The sequence below is a fragment of the Strix aluco genome, chromosome 7, assembly GCF_031877795.1.
Source record: "Strix aluco isolate bStrAlu1 chromosome 7, bStrAlu1.hap1, whole genome shotgun sequence".
Lineage (NCBI taxonomy): Eukaryota > Metazoa > Chordata > Aves > Strigiformes > Strigidae > Strix > Strix aluco.
The window spans coordinates 25,113,049-25,136,452 of NC_133937.1; the positions used below are offsets into that span (position 1 = coordinate 25,113,049).

A 23,404-nucleotide genomic window follows, 5' to 3' on the forward strand; every position below is an offset into this window, starting at 1 on the left:
CTACACCATGCTTGGATTGGCATCATGGGATTTAGTAAGAGTTACTTCAATTGTTGAAAAATTTTTCTGATACAGGACAATTTTCTGCTATAGAACCTGCCTTTTCACTGTTTACAAAAAAGTGAGGTTTACATCTACTACTAAACTTAGCTAACAACTGAATTTGTGATGCATGGAGTTGCACAAAATACATCAACTGAGCATCAGTATCCTCTATCTGCACTTGTGTATTTGTGTCCATTAAGACTGCTTCCCAGTCAGGCTAGGAGTACATCAAAAAGCAATAGTCTATATAAGGTAGAAATGTAAAATACCTCGTATTACATAAACATCAATGTATTTTCTCTTACAACATTTTCTCTCTCTAGATACATTGAAATTCCCCAGTATTACTAGATTTGGAGATATCAGATAAGCAATACCATTTCACAGATGAAAAACATAGAGGTAAAGAGAGATCAAGTGATGTGACAAAAATTGAATGAAAATTTATGGCAAAATTTAAAAGAAGAGAGCCCCTGTTTTGCAATCATTTGCCTCAAATAAAAGCCTCTTTCCAAAGATTTTCCTCTTTCAGAAGACTCTTTTGTTTAACAATATATAAGTATTATATTACCTGACTGTTACGCATTTGCTACAGCATGCATAAAATTTCCTATTTTCACAAACACCTTTATGATTAGGATTAATGACCTTTAAGTAAAAGACCTAGTAGCTAAAAAGATGTATTTTTAATTGAATACAACGCCTAAAACGTAGCATCTTCCATGATCAGATGATGACAAAAGAAATCTGTCAATAAATACTGTCAAGCAATAAAAAGTTGTCCAACTTAAACAGTTGGAAATTTATCCACTATGAATAACATAACTTTAGCTAAATAAGGTGATAGAGGAAACTTCTCATTACAACATTACATTTTATTTGTAATAAATAAATAAATTTTTGGTTTTGCATGATTTACAAGATATAATTCAAATGTTTTAAATGTTAATGAGGAACCCATATTTGATGCTAAAAAAATATCTTCAGAGTGAGGAAGTGAAGATAGGCTGGTGCTACAAGGACCATTTTTGTGTCTACTTTCAGTCTGATATCAGACTCATACCAATCTCACCAACCCATGCCGTTAAAATTGTAAGATATTAAAATGATTTTATAGAAATTGGATTTTATGAAACTAAATGGATTTTATGGAAAAAATATTTTTTTCTGACATGCATTTAATTATTTAGCAATAATTAAAATGTTACAAACTTAATTGATAGATACATGAAGTTAGATATTTAAAGAACACATTCATTTAAGTGGACATCTCTGTCTTCTGGCTGTATCAGAATAAACATGACATCGGGGTTACTGAGTAACATGACCAAAATTATCACAACAGCAGAGGACCAAGAGCCAAAGGGAGGTAACATGCAAGAGCAACCAGGCTGTTCCCACCACAAAGGAAGACTTCCCACAGGAGATGCTGAAGAAGACCCAGGATGGTTAAGGAATCTGGTCATAACCCAGGGATATGGTGCAAGCCCAGACAAAAATATCTTTCAGTGGGTGACCATGGCATTCATGATCAATGAAAAAAATTACATGGCTAAGCAACTGTGTGTGTATTAAGCTAGTAAATTTGGCTGTATTTTTCAGAGTTTAACACTCATTTTCTTGGTAGAAATTGTTTCTCTCCATGCTCCAGGATGAGCATTAAAAAAACATTTATTTCACAAAAAGCTATTCTGGTTTTAGGTGATAAATAATTATTATATGGGCAAATATTTTCTTCTTCCCTCTTTGATCTGTCTGCGCCTGACATGTTTATAGCTTTTTTCCCCCCCCTTCCTGTATTTGTAAAGCTCTTTATTTTCTGAGTATTTCCAACCCTTCAAAACTGTTATTTGCAATAGATATGTATCTGGAAGAGCAGTATTGAATATCTTGCAGGCAAGCACACTTAACATCGATTAAAGAACTGCCAGCCATATTAGTTGTCTAGCAGTGACAAAGCCAACTATCCTGCTTCATGCAAACACCAGCATCATCATAATTAGAAAGACAATCTCTTAATCTGATACTAAAACCAAAAGTGTAACTCAAAGTTCAATGAGCACCAAGAGGAATATGAATTGTTTTCACTCTAGTTTAGAGTATGTGCACAAAGTACAGTCTTGCTCCAGAAGAAAAAACATTTCCCATGACTATTCCCATCCTTCCTCACCTACTGGAATATGCTCAATCACTTCAAAGAATAATTCAGCATAATGAGTTTTTTGTAAACAATTACAACAAGCCAACACAATAATAAATTTTACATGAAAAATTGCTTCAATTTCCCCAGGACTCCTAGACATATTACTAGACAAGGAAAAATAATGGTTGGAGCATTTGTGGTTTTGTTCTGTGATAATATTTCAGGTGAATTTAAACAAATAAATTGTTTGTTATCATTATCAACTAGATCTAGAGAATTTACTAAATCCATGTGGGATTTGAAATACAAGAAAAAGTGACAAGAAAATTTCAGATGCTTGAAAGGAGCTTGCACTGATTTTCCTTTCTCCATATTTCTCCAAATACAAAAACTAGATAAAACTCAACAGTTTTAATCATGCCATGACTACTTACACAACAAACAGCTCTAAGAAACAGGTTTTTAAATTGCCCTTTCCCTGAGTAACATCACAGTATTTCTCTAAACATGGCTAGATGGCATTTGAGATGAATTAATGTGGTCATCTGAGGTCTCCAAGACGATGAATCTATTTTCTGTTAAAAGCCCTTGCATGAAGTTAGGGGCACACTCCTTAGTTGCAAGCTCTTCAGGAAAAAAAATGTGGATCCTGTCAGTCTGAAATATTATTAATTTACAATAACTAGTATTTTTCCATTTTTACACAACAATCAAAAAAAGAACACATAATTCTAAATTTAATTTATGAAGTTTCTAACTTTAAAGATGTCATACATATAGGTTGAAAATAAAATTGTTTAACAATTTCTTTAAGCGTATTTCCAATCCTTCACAGTGCCTAGAAAGAATATCCGTTTCTTCATGTGTGTGCATGTGTGTGTGTGCATGCACATTTCAAAAGTATAGGCAAAGTGGCCAGTAATTTAAAGAATGTAAATTGCATGTTTAAAGAAGCACATCAGTATATCAAAATGTAAAACCTTTATATTTTACCCTTTCATCACTTAAGTTTTGCTAAAGAACATCTAAATATCATATTTTTATACCAGCTTTATACCAACAACATTGGGTTTTTTTCTATAGTCTAATTTGTTTTGCTTGCCTTTCCCGCCCTTTCATTCCCTCAAGTTAATGTGTTGTTATTTCAATTGCACAGCACAACATACAGTTGCAGAATGTCATACTGAAATCTACTGCAAGTAGGTTTTATGCACTGAGAATAGCACTGCCACACAGTTGGTAACTTTACAATATAGCAACACTTAGAAAAAGTACACACAATCTAAGTGATACCTGGTTGAGTAAGACTGATCTATACAGCTAAAAAAATAAAATTAAAACAAAAAAAAATTCAATGTTAACTTCTTAGAAATACTTCAGCATTATTTTTCTTTTTCTAGACACATGTCTAGGAATATTGGCAAAATGTAACAGCAAGTTTCTGTAAAATAGTCACTGCTCTGAAGTATTGGCGCTGGCATGCTTTTCTTCTGGGCCAGCGGTGAAAAGTATGTGTAATCTTGCTTAGTGATATTTCATCCTGATTTCCCAAGGAAACACTGCTTATGCAACACGTATGTTTGTTTATTTGCTGGTTCCCTCCAAATAGCTTCTGAACCCGTTAAAGAGTTTCAGCCACAGGGGACAAAGGAGCAGCAGTCTCAGAGGTAATTATGCTCCTATAAACTTAATGAAAAAGTACATTTGGTTATGGAACAGAGAGAGACTTCATACACCCACTTCAGAAAATGCCAGGTACAAGATCAATCCCATTAAGCACCAGGAAGTCCACAGTGGAGATGAACTCGAGACAGATTGCCCCCAGCTACAGGTAACATGGGGACTTAGCTCAAGACAGGGGCTATCCAGGCAACTGTGATGCAGTGGTTGCTGTGGAGGGCAAGAAAATTTGTAGTGTGGATAATAGCTCAGATACATACTGGTTTGTGCCAGCTGACATCAGGATGAGGGTATAAGTTTCCTAGTCTAGATCTTGACTTTGGGTCCAGCACAGCTGGAGCACCTGGCCCAACAACCTCAGTCCTTGTCCCCAAAAGAATCACTTGGACTATGGCTGGCCAAATATTCACAAGCATAAAAAGACTTGCCACAACTGTTACTAATATTACTTTGCCACACACCGTTCAGAGTCTGCAACATCTTTGGAGCAGGGTCCATACCATATACTGGTGTCTGCTAGTAACTTGGTAAATTGGACTAGCCTATGATTGTTTGGGTAATAGCAATGGTTAACCCCACTGCCCATAAACTAAACAAATAAATAACAATAATTTTAAAGAAAAAAAAAAATCAAACTGTAAGTCACAGATTTTTCTAGTTAATATATTGTTCCAATTTATGGAATAACGATACCATCAAATTATACAGACTTGATTTTTCAGTTGTTCAGATCCTCCAAATTACTATTTTAACTAAATGAGAACTTCTGGATTGCTGGGACTTACTTGAAAGGACTACCTCACCATTTCATGGCTTTGAAAGCCCACTTTGTCTTTCTTTTATGGTACCTAGAGCATAAGAAAAACTTATTTAAATGTCTACAATAAGCAATGCTGTCCTGCTCAGATCAGTGTATCTCCCAAGAAGAGAGGACACTGACTACAGACAGGCAAGGCACTGGAAGTGAACCCATTACAAGCTGTCAAGTCTTTGCCCCAAGCTTCAGATACAAACGGAACTTTCAGCATCCTGAATGTGACGCCATCTCCACAGGGTGTATCAAAGAAATGGGTTCAAAGTGCTCACTCTCATCTGTAGAATTTATGGTCCATAGATCTCTTACAGTTAAATTCCACAAAGTTCTTCATATTTTAACATTTTCTTTACCACACTTGCTTCAAAAAAGTTTATTTATTTTCTTACCTACACTTCTGATTTTATTTCAAATCAAAGCCTACATAACTGAGCACCATACAAAACCTAAGTTTACAGAAAGTTTTTATTCTCAAACGGTATCTAAGTTTGTACTACAAAGTAAGCCCAGCGGCACAGAGGTGCATCATGATCCAGATGCCATTACACATTTGTGAGTCAGCCTTTCCAAATCAGCACAAGGCAGCAAGTTTCAGAAAACTCAAACTAAGTGGAAAGTGTGCCATCTCTACAGATCACTCATGAGTCACTGTTTACACACATACAAAATACAGAAAAAGCACGTTTTGTGAGACAGTGTTTTTCAAAGCATTTTTACAAACTGTCCAGTAAAAATACTAATATTTCATAAATGTATTTTGACCACTATTACTTAATGTAGTTTTTATTACAGACATTATTAAATGCTTAATTTTTAATATTAGTTATTAGTAAATATAGGATTGTCTTTCTATTACTAAAAGGGAAGTAACTGTATCCCCAAACATATTTTTTCCTGGCTGGCTGGTTGTATCCCCTGAAAATCTAATATCAGATTTCCTTTTACAGCAGTAACACAATTTAAGACAATCTGAAATAGAAACCTTGTAATACTCATGCTATGGTTTCTGAGAAGTCTGCAGAAACAAATACAAACCAGGGCTAACTATATTTTGAAAAAGTTGCATTTCATGCATAATATAAGAGTTCTACAACAGTCTAAGCTTTTAGAGAAATCAACTCTGTCTTTCTCTTAGAATGGACAGTTAAGGGGCAAACAAATAATGTTTCTCAGTTTGCTTGATTAAAATTGCATAAAATAAGGAGTCCTATTTCAGACAACTGCCCAGTGAGGTCTCTCACTTGTGCAACATGCTGTTAAGAAATCACCAGAACTTGGGAGGACTGACACTTCTGTAATCCAATTCCTGTTGTGACATGCATTGGAAAACAAAATAATAAGAGGAAAGTTGTCACTAGCTTATTGGAGTAGGGCTTCAAACTGTTCTCTACTCAAAAAGAGGTTTTGAGCACTTCAGGATAGGAAAGCATCAGAATATACAAGTCACTCAGTCTCACCTAAAATTTTATTTCTCCTCTAAAGTTATCAAGATTGACACTGAATGATTTCATTTTCCACAGAAGCTAACACTCACTCTCCTAGCTCATGATCTCATGGTAACCACAAAAGAATTACACACATACATGAGTCTTGTCTCTATGGCATTCACATTACTAACTTTTTGTTCTGAACAGGACCACAGGGAGTGCAAAGCCAAATTAAATGAGTAATCCTTAACTCCAGCACACCCGCATTTCTAAGCACCTGATCTTGCAAAGTTAACATCATCTTAAAGGAAGCTGGATTTTCCTGCTACTGTACTTCACTGTACTCCCCTTTCAGGCAAGGAATAAAAGTTACTGTTGGTCCATTTTGATGAGCCATGAACATCAACAGCAGTTGCTGTCATAGTTCTCCATTTTAAGCACCTGAAGTACCACTCTAAATTAGCTTGTGTGGAGAAGGCAAAGCTGGGGAAACCTTTGTCCAAGGGTTAGGAGCACTCATTCAGATGCAGTTCATTCACACCCACCTCCTAGTAGACTATTCCAGCTGTTCTCACTCCCCCAGATGAAACTCGGACTTCGCACATATTGATAACAAGTGTATGGGGCTAAAGAACAAGAAACAGAGCATCCGAGTCTGATAAGAATGTCATCATTTGGATTCTAGTCTTTGCTTCAAGGACCACTTATGGATTTTGTATTAACGCCATGGCCAAATAGCATTATATACAGAGGAGATGATGCGCCTTCATTTTATCTGTAATGTTGTGAAAAATCAATTCAATAAAATTAAGAAGGTTTATATGGTGATGATACTTGAGGCTACACACCTAAGGCATTTTTTTGTTTTCTCACAGTTCTCAATACTATTTGCAACGTCTTTTCAGGTTGAAGTATTTTTCTCTAACTAGATAACTAATAAAGTTTTTAAAAGTACATGCTCAGTATCAATCCCCAGTGTAAATTAAACCTTAAAAAAACCCAGAGGAAATGTTTTCCTCTATTTCTAAACACTAATGCTTTACTTGCAGTACATTAGAATTTAATTTACTGTTTTCCCTTCTTGCAATAAATTTGTAATCCTATCCCCTATTCCAAATTGGTTTGTCTAAAATATTTGTAAACTTTATAAACCTCATATCGTTGCTACACCTAAGATTAAATCAGTAAGTAACACACAACTACTCTTCATCCCATACCATTTCATACTGTCAACATTAAAGTATTTGTTACAATTACATGCAGAGAAATTGCAGTATTCCTTTACATAACTGTTCAGTTATCTTCATCCTAACCCTTCAAGGTGCTTACAGGATTGCTCCAGACCTTGAAACACATTGTTTATTTTTAAATTGCAGTTAGAATATTCAAATATCTCAGTATTATATACTTACCCACCTCATTACACAACCATATACAGCATGTACATCACATGCATGCATAGCAAAATATTAGCTAAAGTTGATTTTAATATGTAATTTTTTTGCATGTGGAAGCATTCATACAACACAGACTACATTCATGCATTCATTAATGTAGCAACTACTTTATATCAACAGCTCTACATAATGAAGGTATTCTTACAAAGCAATATAAAAATAATTTAGCTTAAGCTGCAGGAGATACTGTAAGATAGGCATAATATAATTATTCATTTTACATGCACTGGCAAAGTTGCCTATAGATACAAAAAAAATAGCCTTTTAGACTTTGTTACATGATTATTCTCAAATGAGTGATCCATATACAGAGAAAGCAGTCTTATTATAGTATAGCTGTTACTGCTTATTTATTCCATTGAAGTTTCCAAATGTTTTCCTTCTAACTCATTAGTTGCTCCTGAGCTTCTCTTCCCCTTTCCAAATATTAGCTAGAAATGCACGGTCATTGAGCTTTATCAATGTCATTGTCTGCTCCAGTGATAAATGCTGTCCAATTTCTTCAGAATAGAATTAAAATATAGAATAGAATTAAAATTAGAATGGAAATAAAATGGAACTATTCGAGACCAAGGAGTTAACCCAAACTGCATGTCAGGTATATTAGTGTTACCATTACATATACCAGTCTTCACTGCAACAGTGTACATAGTGTAGTACAAGTCTTTGACTGGATGTTTATTTTAGTTCCAAATTGATCGCAGTGCTTTCCTGTATTTTCCACGTTCATCCCTATTCACTCATTTTTATGCTGTTTCTTAACTTGATAACTGCCTAGAAACTCTACTGTGCAATACAGTTCAGAACATCTCACATCACAACTTCATTATCTGATGTTTGTTTCTATATTTAAAATACAAAGACTTTTTAACTGAAGGTGGAACGAGGCTGATCAGTTACTCACAGTCTCTCCAGAGATCTCAGTCCAAAGAAAGAGCCATTCTTCAACCATAAGATCTTGTTGTTACTCAGAATCCTACAAGAAGTCAGGAAAGAATCTAGTTAATAGAACATCATAATTCCACTGATTAAAAACATGTAATTATAGTAAATGACTGCTCTGTAAAATACTAATCACAAAATTCTCTGCTTCATTTGCATTTTCCCATCATAGCAGTAAATAAAGATTACCATTTCCTGAAGTGCATAGTTTCTTCTTTATTAAATAAAAGCACATTCAAGAAATATGTCAACAAAAGAATTTTGGCTCCAACTTGAAAATTGTAACACTGATAAATGCCCACGCTTCACAAGCAGATTCTAAATTACCACTGGCAAAGGTTCTTGTTGGGCTTCCCAGTCAGCAAAAAGACTGATGAAGCAAGGGATGTGTTAAAAACTGTTCCAGTAGATTAGAGGACAATACAGTCACTTTGCAGTGGCTGCTATAGCAGGGATGTACAAAGAATGGTACTATCAATGGCTGATAGATACAGAGAAAGCATTTCATTTTCAACAGGAGGGAAACAAAACCCCACACCTTTACCACAAAAACAGACTAGTCCAAAATTGGTTTCTTGTTGCAAACTCTGCAGCACAGAAATTCAGTAATTAAGCTACGCCTGGCACCACCACCATCAAGTACACATGCAAACTGGCCCTGCATGCAAACTATTGAAAAAGTTGTCTATTCTTCCTCTTCATGTTAAACTACTGTCGATGTCACATGTGGATCTTTCTAGTTTAACGATTTTTCATCGCTGTATTTTCGCAGCTATTTCAGAAGCAATACATATGAACATGCGCTCATTCTGAAGATGCTATCACTTAGAAACCTTGCAATATACTAAAGAAATGCAGTTTTGTTTAAAAGCTCAAGAAATTGGTTTTTTAAACAGATCTAATGATTATGCAATGAGCAGAAGAAACATTTGACTCTGAAAAAATCTAATTCCAACTGCTTGAGAAATGAGTCTTTTAATGTAACATTTACAATAAATTATACTTCTCTAGTGCACAAAATTCCATTTCAAAATAAGAGACATAGCTTGCAGTAAAGCTAGAAATAAAACAAACAAAAATATTCAAAAGAATGCTCTTAACTAGAAAACTTGACAGTTTGTGAATCGATTTTTTACTTTTGTAAAGTTTTAAAACAATCTGTTACACAGGACTATCTTGACTTGTCTCGCTCTTCGCATTTCCCATTGTACATGAACAATGGAAAGTCTAGGTGCAAAAGACAACACATAACACTGACCCATAGTGAAACAGAAAATAATTATTGATGTAGAAAAGTTAAAATACTGTAATATTAGTAAGATTTGGATATTTTTGCAAGTTATTTCTAAAATTCATCAATAAACATGTATAAATATATTTTGATGTGATTTGATGGCCCACTGTAAGAGCATGGAGTACTGAGCAGCTCAGATCTGACCTCTATGTCATTACAATATGTTATTACTAATACACTTGCAGCAACATTACTCCTCACCCAACAAGTGGCAATTTGGAATCAATCATGAACACTTACACCCAGGCATCTGAAAGCACACAGAAGGCTCTATTTATGCAAAAATTAAACATGCTACAATATACACACAGTCAATTGCCATCAGCTAAGAAACTCCGTATCTCACAAGATTGGATTCTACTTCTCAGATTAAAAATCATACGCATGACGTTAAGTATTTCTCTAATTTACCAACTCTTCACTACCATCTTAGCAATACATTTCAGCAGTGACATGATGAAAGACCACAAACTGTTTCAATTTGTCTCATTTATCAGATTTTCTGAACTTTTTAGGTGCCCATACTGTTACTAAACTGGAAAATTGTTTTAAAATTCTGACTACCTAAACTAGAAAACGTAAATACATGAAATGTTTTATTATTAGATTCAGTTCTTTTACTCACCTTCTCTTCTGAGGCTGCACAGAACTTGTGTCAGTCAAGAAACAATAAAGTCCAAAATTAAAATTGGCTGGGCTTGGAAAGACTAACATCATAAATTCCACTTCATATTGGGTCATTTGGTTATATGCTGTGTTGCTGAGAGACCATCTTTGAGATCTATTACAATGACATTAGATATAAATATTATATTTGGACTGTTCTGCATAGCCTGATTTGCAAACACATGCACTTCAGAACTCTCATCTGGCTTAGATACAAGTAGTTCTGTCTTTGAAAAATTTTCATGGTGCCAATTTGTTTTTCCAGTCTTCTATTCATTATGCCCAGAAAAAGAGTGCAGTCTGAACTTTGCTGGCAACTCCATGAAAATGCAGCACAAGTCAGCAGCACACGGGTCTCCTACTCTCTACCTCTGGGTTTCCTTCTGTATGGCCCTAACTGTGTAGGCTGAAACCAGTATCATCAATCCCCATAAAACAAACTCCTAGAAATTAAAGAGAACTATCTAACTAGTAATAAATCACAAGATTAAGCAGAACATTTAGTTCATAAATAGAACACAGTAAACACAGCTCACATTCCACAGTACTGCTATCTCATTTAGTCATTTGCTCTTATTATTCTAAAAGATAAATGAGTCTTGAAAAATATAACAGACACCACAGAATTTAAAATAAAAAAAATCAGAGCTTTACTAGGTAAATTTGCATTTCTAAATGGAGCCTTTCAAATCTTTATACCAGACTTTCACAGAGACTTTCACAAGGAGATCAGATTTCAAAAATCAAGTTTCCTTCAGGGCCTTCTCTTCTCTACAGTGCCAACTAAAATTCAGGTTTTATAAACAAAGTAACATGGGTATTATAGTTAAAACATGATTTTTTTTCTGTTCAGAATCACAGGTTTAGAGAATCCTAGCATTCCAATAAGGTCTGTGGGGGAAAAAAAATTCTTCTCTAATAATTAATACAAGTTATCTACATTTCGTTCACCTGGTTGGTACACTACATGGGAAGAATCCACCTGTTTTTAATTAAAGCTTTAGTGATGTCGAAGAACTTGCAATGGACTGTTATCGAGAAGGACTTGGTTTGCACTGACAACCAATTCTGTGAATTCAATGAACAACTTCACTGGCAAACTTAAATCACATTATTTTTCATACAGTCATGAATCACTTGTTAAACTTTTGATGCAACTCATAACATTCTTCCCTTCTGAGGACATTTGCTGTCAGAATGAGGCTAGAAGAGAGGAAAGTTTTGGCTAAACATTCAATATTCTAACTCAGAAATGAGTCTTAACTTTTCAAGTAATCAATGCCTGGTCAAATTGTAGCTCTTACTCTTCATGCTGAAATTACACACAGTAATTTTGTATATTACTTCTTCAGAAAAGTAACAGAATGGACATGAAATGTATGAAGTATGGCTGAAATAGTTAGCTATCTCTTTTCCCTTGAATACAGTCACCTGCTTCCAGGGAGATGTTTGTAATTAGAGACCTGCAGAAATTTTACCGAAGCATTCTTTTCTTGTACTTAACAGATGCAAAGGTTTGGTGGATAAATACATGGAAAAAGGTGCTATTCATGTATTTGATTTTGGATAGCTTATAACATAACTTTCAGATGTAACAGAAACAGAGTCACTGATTTTAATAAAAGATTAAATAGTTTTTTAATACAGATTTTTTAAAAAAATCACCACCATGCACCCACTACAAATTAAGTACTTCTCACATTTTATTTATTCACAGCATTTTCACTTATCTGTTGGGTTTTTTCTGATGTGCTAGTGAAACACAGAAATAAATATTGTTACACATTGCAGCTAGGCAGCTGGTTTAAATAATTATCAGTTTCTAGTCATGTGCTAAGAATCTCACATTTTCAATATTTTATTCTGAGGAGAGGAACACATTTTGTCAGTGAAACGATCTTCCAAAACCAAAATCCACTTAAAGTTTTATTTTTTTACTTTTCTTTAAAAAAAAAAAAAGTATCCTGAAGAATCCTTCTGAGAAGTATTTATTTTAAAGTTCAGTTTGCAAACTGTCTTTACACTATATATAATGATCCAAACCCCAAGTAACTGGAAGTTTCACGATGCAGATGTACTTCCCTGCAACACAGGCTGCATGCTATTTCACTCATCTTGCACTGGAAACAAACCAACCAACCTCACATGTACACAAGGACGAAAATCATGACAAGGAGCATACTAACAACCAAGAAGCATGGATGGTCAACAAGCCATTGTTTCCACTCTCTCCTGGACCTCTTTCTTTAGCAGTGCAGACGTACCTAAAAGGACGAATTGTTCCAACTGTTTACAACCCTTCCCTCTGATTTTCTGGTTCTTCCATTTGAATTAAACAAACCACAAATCACAGTCTGCCTAAATTGAGGCTAAGATTTTTGTTTCTGTGAAACCATTAAAAGTACAAAAAGATGTAATCCTGTGCAACGAAGTCTCATTCAAGTATAAAACATGCCCAGTATAAGACAATCTACTGTAATATAAAAAAAGTATCAAATAAAAAGCTCTCAATCATAACGCAAACAAACCAACTTCCCACAACCCCGCAAGCAGAGAGAAAGAATCTTTTTACCACGCCTTCAAAGTCAATGGACTTGGGTTCACTTGACATTACAGAGCAAACAAATTCCACAGCTGAGGCTTCTTCAGTGAGATGGTACTGCATCCCACCCAGTAAAACCTAGAGACTGCGTTTACACAGCAGTGCGTCCACAGAGAAAGTACATCTCAGATAACCAAATCCAAGGAAGACATGACATTTAGATGAAGATTGCTATTCCCAAATGCATAGTGAACACAGAAGGAAGCATGACCCATTACTGAAAATATGTATTTCCTCTGACAATATTCACAGGGGAAAATAAACAAAAAAACACAAGCAAAGAAAATCCCACTCAAACTTCATGAAAACAGTAAAATGTCAACTTCCACCTGATCTTCCACTGGGCAGACCAGGAGCTGGTTCAGACCAGACCTGACCCAGTGCTGTGTCTCACTGATAAAGAAAATGAGCAACCAATGTCTGGAAAATTAATCCCTCCGAAATCCTTTCTTTAAGGCCCACTCACTGAGACCAGCTGAAAGGACACTGAAGTACTACAGGAGACACCAATCAGAAGACCAACCATACCTGCCCCTGCTCTGCAATTCCTCTTAATTCCTGTTTGTTTTCCCACTTTTCAGGTAAAAAGGTGTGTTAGATGGATATCCAAGATAACATGACAAAAGATAGAAAGCTCAGTCCATTAAGATTGTACATCTGAGACCTGTGTGTTGGGGTTGTGTTAAGAAATTGTGTTTCAAGTTCTGCAGTTTCTCTTACATACTAATTTCAGTTCAAGAAGAGGGGAATATATTTCATTATATATTTTATTTTAAAATAAAAATTTAAGTACTAATAGTAGTTAATCATTTTACACGGAAGCCTACGTATATAGAGACATACAAAGCTATAAAATACAGGTAGTAATTGCATTTTTGTTTTTTCGCTCCTAACTGAAGACCACAGCTGAGCTACTACCTAGAGCTTCAACAGATAATATCAGAACCATACAGATAAACTGGGAAGAAGTCATAGAAAAATAAAAATTGATTGACAAGTGAAGAGAGAAAAATGACTGAAAACAGTATTGACAGCTCACTAGATGAATAGGGTGTGGCAGACCCCTACATAGTTTGATAACCAGTTTGATATGAGAAATACTTATCAATTCATTATATATCACCATTTGTCTATAGTAATTCATAGCACCTGATACTCTGAGAACATCAAAACTTTAAAAAGCATAAAGATAAGTTATCAGAATACTAAAGATGCATATAATGGTCTCAAGTGACACCTCTCTTCCCTAAGGGGATTGGGGGCCATTGTATTGTCTTTTCAAACTAAACAAAGTGTGTTCTCAACATTCTTGAAAGGAATCATACAAAAATCCTGTAGAAAGTGATAAAACCTAGTCACTTAGTATCTCTAATTCCAGTTGGTTTTATCAGTATCTTCAGTATATATCAGCTTTTGTTAAACCCATTCACTTGCAGCATAACCAATCCCAAGCATTAGTGAAAACAGAAAAATACTCAAAAATTACCCTCCATTGTAGATAGAGCGTTACATGTGGCAAAAACCCCAAACAGCTATAGCTATAGAAGCAGTAAGTGTACTAATTATCCTTCTAATTAGAACAGTACCAGCAGAACAGATACTTACAGATCTTGGCACTATTTGATGATATCAAAAGAAGCAATGAAACTATAAGCACCGAGAAATTTCCTTGTGGTAATCATTTATTTAAATCAAAGTCCTTCCAAAAGTGCAAAAAAACACTAATAGTCTGTCATACATTTAATGGAATGTAAGAGAAACTGTAGCTGACCACTCATGTTATGGAAACACAATACTGCTTTTGTGGAAAATAACTTCAATAGCCTCACTCTTAGTAATTCAAAGTATAAGGCAAAACACATTTTTGTTGCTTCAGTGTTCATACTGGTGGCTTTTCATTAATAGTCCTCTTGGGTGATATAAGAGACTGGTAGGTCACATTCAAAATAACAAAGCCAGAGAGCTCTTGCATAAATCATCACACCAACTGATTTAATTAACTAAAATCATATTCAAGAGCATTTTTGTGGAAGCAACATCACAATTCAAACAGTAAAACAAAATATTATCATCACTAACAGAACTCACAACTCAGGTTTAGACTGGATATTAGGAAGTATTTCTTTACAGAACGGGTTGTTAGGCGTTGGAATGGGCTGCCCAGGGCAGTGGTGGAGTCCCCATTCCTGGAGGTGTTTAAGAACCAGGCTGACATAGCGCTGAGGGATATGGTGTAGTTGAGAATGGTCAGTGTTAGATTAACGGTTGGACTAGATGATCTTCAAGGTCTTTTCCAACCTAGATGATTCTGTGATTCATTCTTTCCCTAATACTGGTTCAGTGGTATTAACGTATTAACAAAAGGAAGCACTAAGGTCACCCTCAAATAGAAATCTTAATATGATTTCTTAACAGTGAGGGAGCTAAAGAGATCCCAGATTTTGAAACAAGCCCCCTCCACTACAGGCTGATACTCACTAAGTGGACAGGACAAGAAGCAGCAGGAATCAAAGCATTACTAACAGGAATATAAGTACTTCAGAAAAGAAATGTGGTTGTCTGTTTTATGGCTCTTGTCAAGCACCAGCAAACTTCTGAACTAGATGATTCGCTTAAGTAAAACATTTTTTTCCACAAAAACTTTAAGATGTAAAGATCAGTGAAGACCCATACAGGATTCTATGCTCAAAGTTTAATCAACTGTATTCAATAAAGTCAAAACGTGGAAAATTTATGTTATTCGTGGATGATTGTAGAAAAAGGCTTAATAATATAAACAGCACGTAGAATAAAATTATGCAGTGCTATTTCCTGAAATCATAGAATATTGAACTGCTGAGAATATAAAAATGTGATGAATCATTACTATTTTACTACAACATGTACATGTATTTATGTCATTAAACTGTCTAGATAAATCTTGCTTTTAGAAGTTTTGAACTTGAGTACAGATAGCTTTTCCAAATGTAATCTAAAAAAAACTAACGCATGATCTTTTGATAAGACAGCATTTTCATTACATCTTTTACAAGAGAGATAATTTTATCTAAGTGAACTTTTGGACTATGCCATTATACCTACAATGTGCATGGTCTTTAGTCGAGAGATAGTTATGTGTGTTTAACTTTGTGATGGGTCCTACTGAGTCTAGCAGAATTATTTACATGAATTAAATTTATCACGTGCATTAGTTTTGGAAGATCAAAGATTCTATTGTCAACATTTTCTTTGGAGAAAGGGAGGAATTGTTCAAAGCTCTCTCTACAATGAGAAGGAAATCCTTACATCTGAACTCTCAGTAAAACACCATTTCTAAAAGCATATGTAGGCAACTGGTGACAGCATGGGTCTGCATGAGTTGTTGTTCCTGGTTTTGCCTTTGACCCACTGCACAGCCTTCATTCAAATATATATTTAAAATGCATTTTTAGTGGGAAAAATTAGACTGATACAGAATATCAAAAAATAACAAGTTCTTCACTGTGAGTAAGCTGGTGTAATATGAAAATTAATTTAATGAAGTGATTGTTTATAGGAGAATTAGCTTTTGATTTTCTTGTCATTCAATCCAGTTGACATTACGGGAAAATGACATTCTTTTATTTCTCATTCAAACTCTTATACAATTCACTGATAGCTACGGTGCTTACAACACCAGGATGAGCAGAGCTGCTGAGTGAACAATACACAAGAACAATGTGCAGATTTGAGCATTTCAGTGTGCTTGGCACCAATTAGGGAGACAAGAGCTGAGAAGCATCTTTATCCTGTAGGACAGGAATTCTTACACTCATTTCAGTGAAACTAAGGAGTCCATTTAGGTTCCCCATTTCAAAATGGTTATTGCAAGTAATTTGCCATGGTGCTTCATGTCAAGGTCAACATAACAGCATGCCCCTCCTTTCTCCTGAGCTTACACTCTACTGCTCAGCCAAATAATCATCAGCATCCCAATCTGCCTTGCAGCTCTTGCAGGTGGGCCAAACTTGTTGTTTACATTACCTATGATACATTCAGTTGGCTTTATTCTATAAATAAAAATCTGAATCCTTACTTAAGTTCAAAAATTTTAATAAGATTAATCTAATTTATTTGGATTTTACTACACCTTTCATTCTTCTAAATCGCTTTGGAAAAGGATTAAGAATTCCTGAGTCACCATTCCTTGTTTATTACACTTTTTATATTACCTTTTAGTTCCTTCATAAGATCTTTTCAGCATTACTGTTATTCAGCCCACTGTTTTTAAACCCTGAAACACCTTTTCTGCTTTTCCCAGTTTTCCTAATTTTGTATGCATTTCTAAACCAGTAAAGTTTCCATATTATTTCTGAAAAACATGCTCAGAATTGTCTTCAAAATACTCATGTGTCTCAGTTACTACAACAGATAAGCAGTAACAATTCCTGAATAGAAATCCAGAAAAATTTTTCACTGTACTAATTGATTTTGATTCCCCTCCAAATTGGTTTGCTTTTATAATGGTTATATCTTAACTCACAGGTTCTGCTGGGATTGTAATTGTGTTTCGCGAAAGAGGTATCTGCAGTATTAATTTTTTTTAAATGATGATGTATATCATATGATAATTCAATAAAATACAAAACTCATTTTGGATCCTTGGGGTAATATATCTGAAAACTGAAAGCCTGAAAATAAGACTGGTCTGACAACATAAAATAATTCCTAGCTGAATTTGAAGAGAAACTCTTCTCTCATAAGGAGACATTTTAAAGAGTTAGGTTATTAAATCTAAATTGTTTACTCTATTTTGCCTCAGCCAGTAGGACTGCATGTCAGAATGCTCCTCCTAGTCCTCCATTTCGTTTCAAAGACTGAGAGGAACAGAAATTTAACTGCTAATAGGGAGTGACAAAAAAGTTTTTCTGAAGTACTTCAGACAACTACTGATATATTCTCTGGCAGAATGATATCTTGAAATTTTAAACAGTTGGTGATTATTCGTATTTAATTCAGAAAGCAAATGACCCTCACATAACGCATACAGGCCATCATATCAGTTTACAGTTCTTCTGGTGGTGCTGCAAGGCTTGAAAATGGTTTTAAAAACTGAGCTTTGGGATACCATCCTGTTGAGGTAGAAAATGCAGAACCATAGCTAATTTACAATCTCTGAATCACCTAGATTGGCAGGAACCTCCAGAGGTCATCCAGTGCCATCTCCTGCCCAGAGCAGATCCAGTTAGATCAGAGAGCTGCTCAGAGTGGCAAAATGGTGACACTTTTTTGTAACAGACACATTAGCTGTTGTGGATTATTTTGGCCTTAAGCACTATTTATAAAGTGGACTACAAGAGATTAAACAATTCCTGAAAAACTTGAATTCAGAAGTTAGATCCAGACAGCACAGAGGTACTCTGCTCTATACCTACTGCAGAGACCAGACACACACAGCAAAAACCAGGATTGTCACAACAAGTATCAGACTGAGGAACCCTAAACATGAAGGATGCTTACCTTAAACTATACCTGAATCTCCTCAGACATGAGTCCCTAACTGGATCAAGAATATTTGTACTAGGGGTTATACAGCAAAATCACCAGTGTGTAGCCTACAGGTTGGATGTGTTTTATTTCTGTGACAGTGCCTTCCTTTTAAGTAACTTTTTCAGGTTCTGTATGTCACAAGTGAGACCATGACAGCAACCTCTGTCATATCAAATCCCAGTTCTGTATTGCCCACCCAAGTCATATTGGAAAAATATTAAAATGTAACAATTATTGCAAATAATCTGTATAGAATTTCCATTCTTTCCAGGACTAATTATTAAACGATTTACTTAAAAAATTCCCTATGTTATTATTACTGAATATATATACACAGAAACATTTTGTCTTCTAAAAATAATTAAGCTTTCAGCCAAATTTTTTTTCAAATTTGAAAACATATTAAAGTGTCAAATCAGTACAGAGAATTGATAATCATTACAAGTAGAAGACTCAGTTTACTCAGTTAAAAGTACTAATTTTGAGCTTAAGCAACGTTCTTGTGTCTTACCTCAAAGAGATTTTGCATTGGTGAAGGACAACGTGGTTACCTTAAGAAAATGGGCTAAAAGATAAGATTCTTGTAAGACATTTGGAAAGGCAGTTCTCATCCCATGTAATGAATGTAACACAGGAGCAATCATCTCCAAGTGCATCTACCTCTCAGCTTCCAAGCTAAAATGGTCAATGACTGTCTCACTTGTGATTTGTCTTTTTTTAATCTTAGCCTCAAATGCTATCTATCAGCTCAGGTACTTAAAATTATCTTCCCAAGGCTGTGTTGTTCAATATTTGATGTTCTTTCCATTTTAGTTTTATCCATAATCTTTGAAATAAAGCTTTCAGCACAACTGTTCAAAATACCAGTATAAATAATACAAAGAAACCTAGCATTTGATCCAACTTCCATCAAACAACTAACTTCTTCCTACCTTGCTTTATCTTTGTTTCTTTCATATTAGACAATGTTCGGCCCATTCATTCAACAACCTTTTGTTTGATACTTGGTTGCAAATATTCAGCTTTACCTCGGAGCATGCATTTCTGCCAAATGCCTCCTAAAACATTTAGCTGTACAATCACTGTAGCTGACTGCATTGCTTTTACAATAATAAATTTTGGCAGCAATATCCACAAGGAATTCCAAAGCCTTTGTAGGGAATCATGTCCTGAAGCCATCACAGCTATGTTAAACGAAGCTTGGTTATTCCTAATGGTTTCCCAATTCATTTCTTTTAGTGTTTTTTAAAGTTTTCCTAAAATAATGATGACAGAATAATTTATTCATTTTTCAGAAGTGTCTTCAGATCCTTGAATAAATAATGAGAGAAACAGCATTTTTCAGTGATGCCTGAAATTACATGAAAGGAGCTTGCTTAAGTGAGACCAGTTGCACTTATTTATTTTTTAAAACAGAGACTGTCTACAGGAAGAACAGAAGAAATAAAAGGCACAAAAGAAAAAATGCAGGGACAGGGAAGAAAGCATAGCTATAAGCACTAATGAAGAAAAACAACTAAAGGAAAGTAAGATAAAGATTGTCTCTTCTGGTACACATACAATTAATCAGCTATTTATTAAACTGGTCCACAAGTGATACACAACTTTTGTTCTTTAAGAAAGTAGCGTGACCAGTTTGAAGTTCAGTAGAATGACAAAAAAGGAGCAGGTCCTTAAATAATTCCTAAAATAAATAGCTCAGACATTCATTCTTCAGCCAAGCCACTGTTAGAGTAATGGATATTTGGGTGTATCGATATGGAAGATGAATCAAGACAAGAAGGTACAAGAAAGTCCAGAGCACAACAGACCATTCTAATAATAGCTAAAATCAGCATGGGTACCCATCAGTTTCTTTTCCATTAAAATGTCATTTTCTCATTTATAACTGTACTATGTGCAACACACATAGTCATTATTTCTTTACTGATCACCCGCACAAGTGACACACATCAGATCACCATTCTGGGCTTACTGTGTGAGCGTATGAGATGGCTAACATATAGTATTTAAGGCAGTAAGTTGCTAGTACAGATAGTGTCATTGGATTTAGATCGAAACCATGTAATATTTCTTAAAGGCTGTCAAGTGCTGGCCAGATGATTAAAAAAAAGAAATTTAATCTATATTAGAAAGAAAAGTCTGTAACATACATTCTTTGGATTACCAAATAACATTTTTACATTAAGCCTGAATATTTCAATGCTGTTTCAATGTTTTCCTCTCACACTATGCTATTACAACGACTAAAGAGAGAATAAATATAATTTTCCATCAAATTTAAATATCCATTTATTCTGTGTTTCTTGTATTGAATTTAGCTAACTTTGTTATTCCTTACTAGTTAAGCCTCTTTCTCTAAAATTTGTTTGCTTCACAGAATCATCTAGGTTGGAAAAGGCCTTGAAGATCATCTAGTCCAACCATTGACCTAACACTGACAGTTCCCAACTACACCCTATCCCTAAGCACTATGTCGACCCTACTCTTACTTACCTTCCATCAGACTCTTAAATTCTTATAGAGTATCAGAAAAGCACTTACAGAGATTGCGAGATTTGATGCCACAAATTAGCATCAATAAAGTGCCACAGAATAGTTAAAAGATATGAAAAGTCCTCCCCTACAAAGCTTTCTGAATGATGTATTAAAGATTAGGTAAAAGCAGGATTTTAATTTCCAAGAATAAATTCTTTCAAAATTGTAACACAAGATCCAATATACACTTCAAAAATGGCTACTCATTCTAATCTTTGTATCAGGCATCTTTTTGACCAAGAAAAAACATTCTCATTCCAAGTCCTTTACAGAAGTCAAGGGATCATGAACTAATTGCTCCTGAGCAATTACATTCAGTATAGACTAGGGAAAAAATTATTAAGAATAGCTCAATGTCTTAATTAGATATGATTCTGGTCTAACCAATTTGAATATTTATGTAGAATAATAGAAAATTACCTTAAAGCATTTCATGGCAAGACAATCACATGCTTCCATAAGCACAATATACCTGAAACCAAGCTTGACGCATCCATATCAGTTGTCTACCTACAGCAGTATTATCTACTGTGTCATGCTCTGATTTTCTTTTCCATTCATTTTCAAAAACATTTCTATACATATAAAATACATCTTATTTCAAGATGACAACTCTGGAAAGGAATTAGTTTTTCAGGGATTTGGCACTTTTTTAAACCTCCATCGCCGAGAAGTCTCTGGTTGTCAACTTTCTTTAAAACAAGAAGTTTCCAAATATCATGGATACAAAAAAAAAAAAAGAAAGTTGACCCAGGTGTACCATGCAGGTTCATTAGAGGAATCCTTAGGGAAAAAGGTCTTTTCCCACTCCCCCCCCAAAACTCGATTCATGACTTATGAGCACATGAATTTGACAGCAATCTTTCCTTCCCCACCCTTCAAACTCTAACCCTAGAAGCACTTATTGCAACAGACCTTGGAATCCCAAAACATAATTTTCTGAAATAGCAGGGAGCTCATACTTCCCTGCCACAGGAGGGCACAAGGCAGTTACCTCTGCAGTACGCTCCACTCATTTCCTCTGGAGCCCAGAGCAAACCTTCAGAATTGCCAACACTTTTGTGGAAGGAAGTAGGTCAGGGCTCCCAGAGTAGGCAAGCAGCACTGGCAGGAGTCAGCACAGCCCCCATGAATATAGGACTGGAAAAGGATCAGGGAGCTGCTGATGACTGAGCCCCCATCAATGGGATGTTCACACTGACCCAGAGCTTTCTCCAGGTAGCAAAAGTCAGAAGGAGAGTAAGAATTTGAGAATTTCATCAAGCAGCTTCATTTTGAGTGCCCATGGTCCCCTGAGGGCTCTTCTCACAGTGAAATATTCAGATTGTTAGCTCTGAAGCACTTCTTAACTAAAAGCTATACAACTGCTGCTGAATAATCCGATACAGGCATGACTTTAAATTCCTACACTAAATAAATAGAAAATAGGTTTCCTAGATGCTATTTTTACAGTTCTATCTATAAAGACTCTATTCGTAAATTTACTTCATTTCAGAGTTATACGTGCTGGGGATGTACAACTCAGAAATGTTCCTTCATCAAGCTAATCACTCCTAGAGAGGGGATGTTTTACCTTTCAGAGACTATTGAGTACATATTCAGACATTATCTTGGGATTCAACAGAGCCAAGATAACTAGCGTTTTAAATTGCTTTTGATGTTTCTTACACCTACAGTAACGAATGACATAACATGTGCATCTGAAGACCATTATCATGCTGCGTGTACTAGAAATTTTTTTGATATGTTAAAGTGCTAAACTAAACTGGCTTCGTATAGCCAGGACCAAAGGGAGCTGTAGAAAAGTAAAAGGCAGTATCTTCTTGTGTCCTTTTTTGTCATTCTAATATGCATACTAGATGATATATAAACATATCATTCCTTACTCTGAAAATTATTTTCCTTGGCCAACAGAATTTTCTTAACCTTCTATGAGGGAACAGACTCTCAGATATTTAAAATGGCAAACTGTCTTATGAATGATGCTGAACATTGAAGTCATTGCAAAGCCTTGTCTCACTGGTTTTAGCAGAATGGAACTAAGACTGTTTTTATTTTGCAATAATCTATCTGGATAAGAACACAGGACATGAATAAACAAAGGATTTCAAGCTCCCTCCACTTCCAGTGCAAAATAACATAGGTATCGAGAACAGTTAGATCAAAAACAAAGGAATAATGGAAATAAAAATATTTAAACTTTCGTACAGGCTTTATGATCAAAGACAAAATCCAGAAGCAAAAAAATGAGATTATCTTCATTAGGACCCTACCACTGGAAGCTGCAT

The 23,404-nt window shown here is 35.1% G+C and overlaps 1 protein-coding gene across 2 annotated transcripts in view; it reads right to left on the reverse strand.

The window, feature by feature from the left end:
- The window catches only part of ADGRA1 (adhesion G protein-coupled receptor A1), a 286,657-nt gene that overhangs the window by 233,940 nt on the left and 29,313 nt on the right, over positions 1-23,404 (reverse strand). For both annotated transcript variants that reach the window (XM_074831007.1, XM_074831006.1), the window contains exon 2: positions 8,471-8,542. In XM_074831007.1, coding sequence (XP_074687108.1) covers positions 8,471-8,542 — 72 coding nt within the window. The remainder of the gene's footprint in view (positions 1-8,470; positions 8,543-23,404) is intronic.